General features: G+C 34.7%; 1 protein-coding gene across 4 annotated transcripts in view; it reads right to left on the bottom strand.

The window, feature by feature from the left end:
- Positions 1-13,300, bottom strand: part of DLC1 (DLC1 Rho GTPase activating protein) — a 438,081-nt gene that overhangs the window by 280,927 nt on the left and 143,854 nt on the right. For all 4 annotated transcript variants that reach the window (XM_037831250.1, XM_037831254.1, XM_037831255.1 and 1 more), the window contains exon 4: positions 10,391-10,531. In XM_037831250.1, the coding sequence (XP_037687178.1) occupies positions 10,391-10,531 (141 nt within the window). The remainder of the gene's footprint in view (positions 1-10,390; positions 10,532-13,300) is intronic.

Here is a 13,300-nt window from a genome sequence, read left to right as displayed (position 1 = left end):
CACCATCTTGGCTTTAGACCCAAGGCCTCAGTTGTAACTGCAATGCAATTCAGCACTACCCTCTGCCCCATAATGCCTTCCTCACTTCCATCCATGTCTAGCTCCCGACAACACTCCACAGCAAACCTTCGCCAGTCAATTCTTGGTCCCAGAGTCTGTTTCCAGGGGTCTCAAACAGGTCATTCATTTTTTTTTTTCCTCCTTAAATTCTATCCCAGTGCTTAGCATAATGGCTATGCATAGCCATAGTAAATTCTTCATTGAAAAAAAAAAGGATTGGGTTTTGTAATATTAATAGTATTAGTGTTCAGTTACATTATAAATTAGAAAGGCTTTGGTTATTAAAAATGATTATTTCATAAAGGCATAAATAGATCAGTTAAACAAACATTATATAGCTAATAATATTGTTCTTTATATTTTACGATAAAATATGCAAATGTCTGATGAGTATGTGAAAAGTTTAACATTGCTAGTAATAAAAAATTGTCCTTTAATAATTATGCAGTTCCTTTTTGGTCTATGTGACTATGGAAGGGAATATTAGGAATGTAGAAAAAGTTACATAGAATTGGTCTTGTAGTGTTATGTATAATATTGAATTTAACACAGAAAGAAAAACTACTAATGCATTACAAGTAAGGAAGTGATTGCACAATTATGCCATATCTACAAAATGCCAAAAATAAAATTAAGGACTTGAACTATTATGTTGTTAATATTTTTAAAGGATATATCTTTAAATGGACATTCTCCTAGTTATGAGTTCTAAGTGTTCATCTACCCTCAAATTATTTAAAATTCTGACTTTATTTCCCAATAGAAACAACATAAAAATAAAAGGCAGAGACGTTTATCTAAAACTCAGAGTTCTGAAGTACAGAATCCCTCCCACATTAAAGCCGCAGTGATCTAGGCTAGCAGAACCCTATACAGGGCTAAGTCACATGACTGTAATCCAGCATCTGCTCTCTTGCACACTTTTAGGTTTCTCACTGTCCCTTCAGGGTGGGGGACTCAGTGATGAGGAGGCTTGGGGGTGAATGCATTGCCCCCAGAAGCAGGGAAGTTTCAGGGGCATCTTCACCTGATGCTCTTGCAAGTGAAGGAGACATAGATCAGAGACTGCCTAGACTTATGGAGAAATTCTTCAGCATTTTCCTCTCTCCTATAATTTGTTTCATCCAGCATTCAAACAAAATTTGTGCTATGGATCGATCCAAGAAAATCTTATTCATAGCTCACTGGATGAACAGCTTTGTTTTTCTTGCTTGTTTGAATGATTCTCTGCTTTTCCCATATTATGACTAAATTGGTAAAGGCCTGTTTAGCAAATTATGACAGTATCTGTACAATGATAGGGCATTCAAAATGAATCAGCAACAACAACAGCAAAAGAAAACACACAGAACAATCTACACTAAAGAGGAAACAAATCGAGTCGTTTTCATAAGCATCAACTGGTTTTCCTTGGAAGGAGTCTACTTAACCAGGACATCTGGGTTAGACCCCATCGTTACAGTGGCAAGAACACAGACTCACTAAAAAGCAGAGGCAGCAAAGCAACAGTGCAAGGAGTATGCACTACTGATTCAAAGGAAAAGAACCTAGCATGTAACTTACAAAATACTTAGAACAGTCAAGAAAATAGATATTTTTCATGTGATAGTGTCTTAAGGCACCATGAGGATAAAAAGTAGACAATTCCCCAACTTCTATATTTTTGCTATATGACCCCAAATATTTAGATGTGTCATTTTTGAAACACTTAAATGGTTCATTGATATTTTTATTTTTTCATTTAGGAATTTGGTACATGGTGGACCCAGCTCAAAACTGTAGTCTAGAAGGCCCTCAGTATAAACTTTATGGGACTGCTCTTGAATATTCACATGGAATTCCTGGTGAAATATTTAACTGATTTGACAGTCTTTAAGAAGTGAAGTCCAGAGGCCATCAAATACAGGGGGCAGAATTAATAATCAGTCTGTTAGCAGGAAAGTAGAAAAAATGAGGACATATTGAGTAAGTAATTAGGGCATTGAGACAACTAGGTTTGAAATGAAGAGAGTCCTCTGTGAAAATGGCTTACCCATATTATTATTGCTCGGTGAGATGAATTATATTCTTGGTTGCTGTGATGTGGCACGCTGTTGACTTGCCATTTTACAGTGCCCAGAAATAACTGGAAGTTGTTATTTCTCTTGGATGAAAATACGAACTGGATTCAAGAAGTCACATCAGCTCATGGAAAAACTAAATTTTTCTCATTGTAATGGAGATAATGTGCAAGTACTGTTCATACGACTGAATCTTAGGTTGCCTAGAAGACTTTTGTTTGTTTGTTTCTTGTCCTAAAAGACTCTATTACATTCTAATTGTTCCATCATTCATTCACATGTATTCCATTTTCCCCCACCTTTCTTTTGATTTTAGGAATTCTGCTCCAGAAATCAAATTAGCCAGATTACTAAAAACTAAACACAGACAATGAAGGAAAAAAAAGTTGTGCCAACTCAAAAATTTATTTAAATACCATCTGCTCAGAGTTTAGGATTCAGTCAGTATATCTGGGTTGAAGTTCCACTTATTCTGGCAAAATGACACTCCCAGATTCAAAGTGAAAAGGTCTCACATGAGGAGGTCATTGTGGAGCTTGAGTACACCATCTCAAACAAAACTGTCATGAGTTAATGCGTAAACGGATTGAAAACAGATGTCAATATCTTAAAACATAAGAAATGAGAGAATTCTGAATTTATTTTAAAAATAAAAGCAAATGGCCCTACAAATGTTGCTATTTTTCTAAGTCCAAGATTAATGAATTACATATTTATTACTTTAAAATATAGTACTTGTGGATGGAATGCTCAATGCTTTAGAATCATAGAATTCTAAGAAGTATTTCATTATAATAATCATAGAAAGATTTCCTTTTTAGAAACATTTTTTCCCCAGTTCTCTGGTGGCTCAGCTTTTCTTTAAAAAGCTCTAAACTTTGCCTTAATTTTCTTACTAATAATCAAAGAAGATCTTGATGAACAGAGACAAATATTTCTTTAAAAATCCACATACTCTTATATTACTGCTTAGCTATGTCAAAATAAAATCGCCACATTCAAAATCATTATAATCAAAGGCATTTTTCTAAGACCATTACATTTTTGTTTCAATTTGTTAATTGTATACTATACTAATTCAAATTTTTGATGTTTCAGAAAAGATTGACTAAACTTTCTTTGAAAATTCTGTGTATCATTTTTTCCTTAGCTATCCTGAATATTCTACTTAGGATAGGAAAGCCAATAATATCATATGACATTATGAAATAACTATTTACATTTTAGCCAATTTTATATATTACCTCGCATTTTTTTCCCCTCAGACTGAAGTAAAAAAGGAGTATTTGCAGTTCCCATTTATAAAAACAGCAGTGCTTTTATCCCTTTATTTTATTTAAATAGCAAATAGCATTAGGGGAAATTATTAGCTTTCGTAAAATCCATCTGATAACTATATAAGCAAAAACATAGTATATAAAACCTGGTAAAACAAAATAGGGATCATTACTATAATTTTGAACATGAATTGAGTTTTTTTTTGGTTTCTTTTTTTTTTTATTCTCACAGTTTATTATTTATTACAGTGAGGGGATACAAAGTAAAATAAGGAAAGGGAAAAGGTGCATGGGGCGAAGTCTAGAGGAAACCAGGCACAAGCATCCCAGTGTCCTTTCCCAGTGGAGCCACATGGGACACACTTATGAACTGAATTTTAAATGATTCTTTAAGATGATGTGATTTGAATGCCCCAAACTACATGCTTTTATCAATTTTAGGGTTTTCGCCTACCATTAATATATCACACGCATAGTTATTTTAGGTTAATGATCATATCTATAAGATATGTGATTGCATTTAGACACAAAATTTGGTTTACATTGAAACTGTTATGGGGAACCATGGTGGTTTTTCTTTTTCTTTCTTGGATCAATTTAATTTTATTTATATGCTGTATAATTGGGACAAATATAAATGCCATTTTTATAGCTGCATAGCAGATCAGTTTTCACATGTACATGAAACATTGCCTACTTTATGCAAAGGAAATAATTCCTGTCAATGGACTTGAGGCATATTAATTTTTTTTAACGAAGCTGGTAGAGTGTTCACCGTCAGGTCTCTTTACTGGATAAGTGCTTGAAATGGAACTGTTTAAAAAACCCTTAGGTGTAGCACTTCTTAACCTTTTGAGGGGGGGCCTTCAGAGTCTTGAAAATCTGATGAAGCCAATTAACTTGTTCCCAGAAATGAGTAAATGCTGACATACATACATAATTTTAAATACAATTTCAGGGGTTTCAGAGACCATCCTAAATCCATTCATGAACTTCAGGTTCAGAATTCTTTTTCTAATTCTTTTGTGGCTAACTCATCATTGATCAGTGTCGTAACCTGACATCTTTAATAAATAAATCTCCATCAAAACTATATTTTATTGCCTTTATAATTTTTATTTTTAAGCAGCCCTACATGGAAATCCTCCTTTTATAGAAGAAGCAGCAATTACGAGTTGATTATTGGTTGTAAAAAGTACCCATTAACCTCTATTTTTCTACTTTTAAAAGGCTTTGTCTTTAGAAGCCCTTTCTCAGATCTTTCTAAACTTCAAATTTGCTATCCCAGGTACAGATACCATTTCACTCCATCTCAGGTAACAAAGAACAAAACTACACTTGTGGTTTCTGTGTTTATTCTAAGTAATACTCATATAAATTTATAAATATATTAGTACAATATATTCTGAATGCTAATTCTGTGACTACATAAGAACTTCATATTATGAATTTGGTTTCATTAAAATTCAATCATGCAGTAAAGCATACAACATAGGCTTTTGAAAAATGACATCAGGGAATGGATGTATTTATATACATATGTAGATATACATAAGGACACATTGATAGATCTATATTTTATATATAAAAATTATATACACAAAATATCTGTGATGGATGATTTGGCAGCTTTTAGTGAGAAAATGATATTAGAAGCATGTTATCTATACCCTATTCTGATGAGACAGCCACTGCTGTTTAATGTTCAGTAAAAATGTTCTCATGCATTTTGAGAATTCAAATGTCAGTGATTTTTCGCTTCCAATAAAATGACATACCAAACTAATTTATACTAGCTCTGAAACCAGGTGATTATGATGTGAATCTCTGTAGAAAGCAGTGTTCATGAGCATGGAAGATCTGGGTGCAGCAGCAACTTGGGTGAGCCTCTATGAATCTCTGTTTCCTCATCTATGAGCTGTAACAACAGCATTACCTCAAAGGGCTTTTGTGAGGGTTCGATAAAATATGCTTTACAAGTTCATAGTATAGTATTCGTCACATGGTATGCACTCTATAAATGCTTGTTCTTTTTATTTTTGATATTATTGTTTCATATTCAGAAAATAATTTTCTCTGTAATAATTACCAGGCTAAAACTTTGGAGTGTTCCTAAAGCTCATATCCCGGTTGCCTCTTCTTTTACCAGGTTTTGCTCCATATTCACAGAAAAACTATGAGTGACAAATATGGTTCTTATATATGTGGTGGTGAAAATATAAGTTGGTAATTTTAAGAACAATGTAAGTTAGACAATATCTTATGGGATGAAAAAAGTGAAATAAGATTCTCTTCCTAAATGACTTTAAATTGAATAACATTCATTATAATAACATTATGTCAAAATTCCTACACAGTTGTCACCCTCCTTTTTTCTTTTGCATCCACTAAGGGAGGACAAGTGAAGCCAGACAAGAAAATTACTATTCACTTCTATCATGCCAGAGGGGATAAAAATAATAGATTGTATGTAAGTATCTCACTAAATCAACCATAGCATAAACAGTTGTGTTTTGGGGTTCACATTGAGAGATTTTTCTCTTCCAGCAATAGGTTAGACTGACCATGGAACTTTTGGAACTGTCAGTTGAAGTGGCTAAAATATCAGGTTAACTGGGGCATTGGAGTTTGTTTTCCTTTTTAAAATCATGTCAAAATTCCATGAAATCACAGGGCAGGACATATTCCTAAGGCTTTATTCTGGCCATCTTCCAGCAGCCTTTAGGAAGGATTTTTTTTTTTCTCTTTTTGCTTAGTAGCAGGAATTTATTATCTCACTATTTGGGAGGCTTGAAGTCCAAAATCAAGACATTAGCAAAGCCAAGCTTTCCCCCCAAAAGCCTGTAGCTTGCTACAATCCTTGGGGTTTCTTGGCTTACATCTCAAGACAGGATCTATTTTAACCACTCAGGAAAGGAGTTGTCTGTCTCTGCTAGGTGTCTTTCTGCCTACCTTTAGCTCCTGCCCCTCAAGAGCTGATGATTTTCTCCCCTCTTCTCTCATCTCTACTTTGATAACAATTATCAAAAGATTAGCTGTATATTCAATCTGTGGAATTAGAGCTACTGTTGCCATCTTGAACTTGGAATAAGACCTATTTGCCTTTTTCACCTTACAGCAACTGCAAATATTGAAGGTTAGTAATCTACGCTGTATTTGATATTTTCAAATAGATTATTTTATTATTCTAGTATGCAATATGTTTGGATATAAATTACAATCTCTCCCCAAATTCCGTAAGTAGTTTAGGTTATATTCCAAGCTGCTCTGTACAGTAGTGGTCTCTGTCATGTCCAAATGATTGAAGTCTCACCACAGGTACTAGAATTCTCTTTCACAAAGCAACTAAAGGGTTTTTTTTTTGCCGGAGGGGAGGGGGTTGGGAAGCACTTAGACTAAGTTAAAGACATATATATTTGTACAGCTCTTAATGATGTTCTCTGTTGTTCTACACAGCTGAATGTTAGATTTTCCTTGTTCCTCCAGTTACTTATTTTACAAATAAAATATTCTGATTTCCTTTTTAGCTGGAGCTTGGTCTCTTTTAAATAACTGCATGATTAATAGTGATTAAATGAACACCTAAACTTAGAGGTATCTTTAGGAACAACATCGATAAATTGCTGAGGTTTTAGTGCCCAGCTTTAAAATCTTTCTTGTAGTATGCTATATTAATTAATAAACGGATGATTCAAGTTGCCACCAACCAAGGACAGAGAGATATCAGTATTTTTCTCTATAATGAAAGAAAGCACTTCATATCAAGTGATATAACTACCACGGGTTGTTTGTGGAGTGTCTCATATGAAAGTTATGATGAGACTGTTTCAAGGAAAAAGACAGAGTTTGGAGAGAAGTTGATGAGCTTCATGCAATGAAGCAGTAGGTCTCTCTTTTTTACCTAATCTGTTGCATGGCAGCAGATTATTTAACCCTTAACTTTTTCATTTTTGTGTGAAATACATCACAGAAATCTACTTTAATGCTTAATATTCAACATGATGTATACATAGCATTTATGAAAAATCTGAAGACTACTCATTGGTCCCATTCTAATAATAAATTGAAAAGAAGAAATCTTATTGCAAAATAAGCACTTACAAACCCAGAGACCTTACATACAAAAAGAAAACCAAATATTTGTGGTAGTTAGTCACCATTATAAATAGATTTCACAGCAGGAAACCAAATGCAAAATGAAATAATTTGAAAGGACAGTTAGCATTCTGTGAAAATGTGATATTATGAAGTGGAGGGCTAGTTCATTATAAGTGGTTGTGTCAAGTAAGTGTTCTGGAAAATTCCACTTGACCTTAAAATTGAATTTTTAGTTCCTGCTGAAAAGGATGACTCTGAAAGATGCTTGGATTTTCTTTCTTTTCACAGAAATATCCACACTGTTGTTACACATCATCTATTCCCCAAGCTCCAAAGTGAGGAGCATTCTAAAAATCTCTCAGAAAACAGATAAAGTTCTTTATTCTTATAATTCAACCCAGAAACAATTGAAAACATAAAATTGATCCATAGCTCATGACTTACTTTCAAATGGTAGTAAAAAGGGAGTATACACCACCGATAACAACAAAAAAATAAAACGCAAACAGAAATTAAAACTCCCTTCACCCTTCCCAAATAATAGTCATTTTTCAAGCTACTTTCATTATTGGCCATATCTTTTAAGAAAGTTCCTGAAAGCCTTTGACAGTGGAGTCTTTCTCTATGGGTAATTTAGCTTGTTAGAGGATTTTACTAACTTATATTTCAGAAGCTGGACAGAGTTGCATGTCCAGTTGTCTCTCCCCACTTGTAGTGTGAGTCACACTGTGTTATGCATCTTTTGGTTGTCTTGAAGTGGAATATGGTGTTTGGAACAAGTCTACCACATGGATTCTCACTGTTCACCGATTGTGATTGTGCTTCCCAGATAACAAATCATACTGGAACAGCTGGATACATATTCACAACCCATTTTATTTCCAAGTCAACAATAAATATTTGACTTGGGGTACATGAAATACTCTTTCTGTTCAAAAATTATTTTTTAGTATTTCTTAATTGTGCCTGTGCAATGATATTTTGGTCAACTGATTTGGTAACCATGAAAAATTTGAAGAAAGAGTATGTCACAAAATACTGTAAGGGATTAAAATCCTAGGAAAACTGACAGTTTTACATTTTTCATTCTAAAACTTAACTGAAGAGGGTTACCATAAAACATATGCACATATCTGTATGTAATTATATACTGGCTGTATATGTAAACATGGGGGTATTGAGGAAAGTCTATAGAACTGCACACACAGTTGTGTAAAGTGTTATAAATTATAAGGTGACTGCACATTAAAATCTGTATGTTCCAAGGGAGAAATAGTGGATACCAGTGGTAATTATTTTAGAATACATGATTAACATAGAATAGGGTGAAAAGAGCTGCTCTGCAGGATACTACTAGTTCCTTTAAAAAGTGAATTAACCTTCCTTTCTACTTCATTCTTACATGTCAGCCTCCTACCTCTCCCTGATGCTCAAATTCCAATGATTCTCACAACTTTCAAGTTAAAACTATTGAGAGGTCCTTATCCTTTTCCTTAATGAGAATGTGGTAATATGAGAACCTCAGGTTTTATACTTTAATTTTGCATTAACCTTCTTTAACCACTATGGAAAAAGAAGCACACTATTTCACTGCAATCTGAACATTGGTACACATTATTTTTGACCGTAATTTTTCAGTACACCCCCAAATAGCATTATTCAGTCTGTGGTTGGTTCCTCCTATTCCCACTATAGACAGAATTATCATACTGCTTACAGCATTTCATTGCATTTCGCTCTTTACATGCTTATCTCCCTTTGCTAGACTGTAAGCTGTTTAAAAACAGAGAATACGTTTTATTCCTTTCTGAGTCTTTTTCATCTAGCATAGTGCCCAGCATGTAATAGGTGCTCAATAAATGTTTATTCCATCAAAAATGCTATCAATGTAATTAATAGAAGATTTAATTTCTTTTTAAATATTGAAGTCTGAGTTTAGACAGTAGCTGGCATATCTGTGATTTAAATGATACATTTTCATTCTTCTTGGAATTGCAGCAATCTAACCTGTTTCAAATTCAGAGCATTGATTCCTACTTCAGACTTACCTTTGCCTTTCATTTTAAAGTCAGGTGAGCAAGCCATCCAAACTTGTTTCTCTGTCTTAAGCCAACATGGGCATTTAAAAAATAATATCATACTATGATTTTTACTAAACCAGTAAAGGTTATTTTGGAACTACTGTGACTTTAGATATTTGAAGTAGTAATTAATTCCTCCATAAATATTACCTTTTAGACTCAAATACTGCTTTCCTGATTCAGGTCAACTTTTTATGTAAATGGAAAATGTCTTTTATTCACAATGGAAACCATGCTCTGTTATTCCACATAGTAAATGAGTCTCTTTTTCATTTGTTTTGGTAGTATCTGTAAAGTTTATGAAGCATGATAATAATAATGACAGGAGCTTACATTGATTTTTTACTTAGTCTATGCCAAAGATTTCACTAAGTGCTTTACATGTGCTACATCATTTAACGCCTACAGAAAATGTATGCTGTGGATAATTTTATATATATGTACACCGAAGCTTAGAAAGACAATTTTTTTCAAGGTCAAATAACTGGTGATAATACTGGATAGGATAATAATACAGGGAAAGCCATCTTCAGAATTTATACTCCTAGTTCTTTAAAGCTCTGTGTATCTGGTAACAAAATGCAATTATCACGTTCTGGATAGTTACGGATCTGTGACCTGTTTTGGTAAAGCACTTGAGTTATCATCATTTATTTTAAAAAACCATGTTTCTAAGGTTATACTTAAATACTATCAAGTCACTGCAGCAAAGACTTCAAGAGCATTTCATCTATATGTAATGGATGAGACAGCAACTCTTACCTGATGTTCATCAACATTTGCAAGTTCAGACTAGCTGCTATTTACAACTTACCATAGCCTTGGGTTTGGTTCCAGAGATGGTCACTGGGGTGGGAGATGGTAGGTCAGCAGACTCGGTGTTAGAAGACAGATTTATTTGTATCTGATTTACTGAAATGGTATCAGCCCCACTTTCAGATCCTGATTCCATATCCTATTAAAAAAAAAAAAATGCTTTGCTATAAAGGGCATGTGCATCTTCCCTGCATGACTTTCTCTCTCCTCCCACCCCCACTGTCATGTCACCCACAATTATGCACTGTTTTGTGATAACAATTGTATTTTTCGGAGGGTCCTCTTCTAAGATGCAAATATTTAAGAAAGAGGTAACATACTATTTTGGTAATTTAGCAGCTTATTGTGAATTGGAAGGGCAGTAGTGGGAGCTAGGTAGGGCACTGCAGTGAAGTTTGGCAGTAGAAGTCCACAGACACCCCTTGTCTGCGGTGTGATCTTGAGCAACTCAGGTTATCACCCTTCAGGCAACTCAGTGCTGCCCAGACTTCCTCACAGTGTCCTTGTGGGTGTCAAAAGGGTTCTCATTTCTCTTCACCTCACTTTCTTCTGTGTTCTCCTTAGACCTCCATGTTGACGTCTACCTCAGTGGCCCGGGATCATTTAGTTTAAGCCTCTATCTAAAGAGCCATGAATTATTTGAGGGCAGGGATTATGCTTTGTCCTGTGTAAAACAATTCCCTTATTTAAAAATGGGTATAATAATGGCATGCTCTTGTAAAGTTCACAAGGATTAAGCAAGCTATATATTCAAAGTGCATATTATAATTTTCAATAGTTAGCCACTAATAATTGTATTATAATTGTATATCAGTATATGCATTGTATAGCAACACAAATATTGTATTATAAATATAAATTATATTGCTATAATTACGTCTTCTTAGAAACTGCTGTGTGGTCAAAATGTCTTCTGAGTGGATAAAATTACTCAGCAACCTCCCCAAAGGCTATCTAATGATGCTGCAGAGCTCAGAGGAAAAGGAGGGGTAAGGGGAGTATATAGGGGAATGTGGCAAAGATAAGTATCACTTACTCTGCAATTTTAACCTGAGAAAATTATGAGTTAAATCTTGCTATGTCAATTCTCTCTAAACCTCAAACTTTTTACCATGATCTACATGATCAAATATCATCTGCCCCACATCCCAACTCTCTGACTTTATGCTCTGCCATTCTCTAATTTCTTACTATGTTCTAGCCATACTGGTTGTTTGTCAGTTCTTCTAATACACCAGGCTAGATCCTACCTCAGGGACTGTGCCTTTGTTTGCCCCTTGTCTGAGAATTTCCCTTTGCTGGCCTCTTCTTGTTATTTGGAGTCTCAGCTTGATTATCATTACAGAGATTTTTTTGATACTTCAAGCTAAAGTAATTTCTAACCTTCAACCTCCACAGTATTATCATTTTCTATTTTGCAAATCTATTACCCTGTTTATCACCATCAAACAATTATATGTTTGTCTATCTATCTATCTATCCATCCATCCATCCATTCATCCATCTAATCTGTCCATCCACCTATTCATTCATCTTTTTCTAATCCTGGTCTATCTATCTCTACTACAATCTGTACTTCAAAAGAGCAGGAAATTCATCTGAGTTGTCCGGTGATATCTCTCAGAACTTTGTACATAGAACATGCTCACTAAATACTGTTTTAGGAAAGAACTACATTAAGAAATATCAATATCTCTCCTTTCTTAGTCCTCACAATAGAAGTGGTTTTATAGTTTCTGCTATGAAAACATAAATCACCAATAGCATTGAGACTAAATTTTCTCCATTTGGAAGGGTACAATTGAAATACACAATGTTAATGAATATGAAAAGTGCTACTATGTTTTAAAGTTTTAAAATATGTGTGTGTAAAACAGATAACTCTTACCACATTTCTCATGCCCTGAGTGATTTCACAAAAGGGGCCATCTTTTTTTTTTTTTCCTCTCTTTTGGCCTGGAAAAAGCAAACTACATTTTCACCTAATAAAAATATGATTCGTCAAAGTTTTAAATTGACTCCAGGATTTATTGTTCTTTATACACCTTATTATATGTTTATATGTAAGAATCAACATTGACGGGGTAGTCATAAGTAGTAGGTAATTTATAAGCCATTTACATTTGTTCTTTACATATATCAGACATCTTTTGCATTAGTTTTTTCTGTTATTGATTTGACTAGGTGAATAACAAGATTCATTTGCATTTTTTCATCATACAATGGTTCTCAGATGTGACAGGCTTTACCAAATGAAATGAGTTTTACTAATCTACCATTGACTGTGGTTTATATGCTATAGATCATGCATTTTGTAGCATTTATCTCCTTTAGTGTTCCCAATCTTATGTGGAAGATATTATCATCATCACTGGGTAGATGACAAAGCCAGTGTTTCTTTGGAGATGCGCCCCACCCAGCTGTGGGTGATGACTCTGATTGGATATTTCCATGGAGGCATGGCCCCACCCATTTTGGGTGGGCTTTGATCAGCAGAGCCATATAAATGAGCTGATGGGCAGAGGGAACTTAGTGCAGCTGTGAGTGTTGTTTTGAAGGGAAGCTACAGCCAAGAGGGACACTTTGAAGAAAGCACAGGAGCTGCAGATGAGAGACAGTTTGAAGATGGCCTTTGAAAGTAGACTCTTGCTGCAGAGAAGCTAAGAGAGGACAAATACCCCAAGTGCTACTAAGAGTGACATTTTTGAGGAACTGCAGCCTAGAGAGGAATGTCCTGGGAGAAAGCCATTTTGAAACCAGAACTTTGGAGCAGACGCCAGCCACGTGCCTTCCCATCTAACAGAGGTTCTCCAGACACCATTGGCCATCCTCCAGTGAAGGTACCCAATTGCTGATGTGTTACCTTGGACACTTTATGGCCTTAAGACTGTAACTGTGTAACCAAATA

Source organism: Choloepus didactylus, chromosome 3, assembly GCF_015220235.1.
Source record: "Choloepus didactylus isolate mChoDid1 chromosome 3, mChoDid1.pri, whole genome shotgun sequence".
NCBI lineage: Eukaryota > Metazoa > Chordata > Mammalia > Pilosa > Megalonychidae > Choloepus > Choloepus didactylus.
This window is presented reverse-complemented; position numbering and strand designations above follow the sequence as displayed.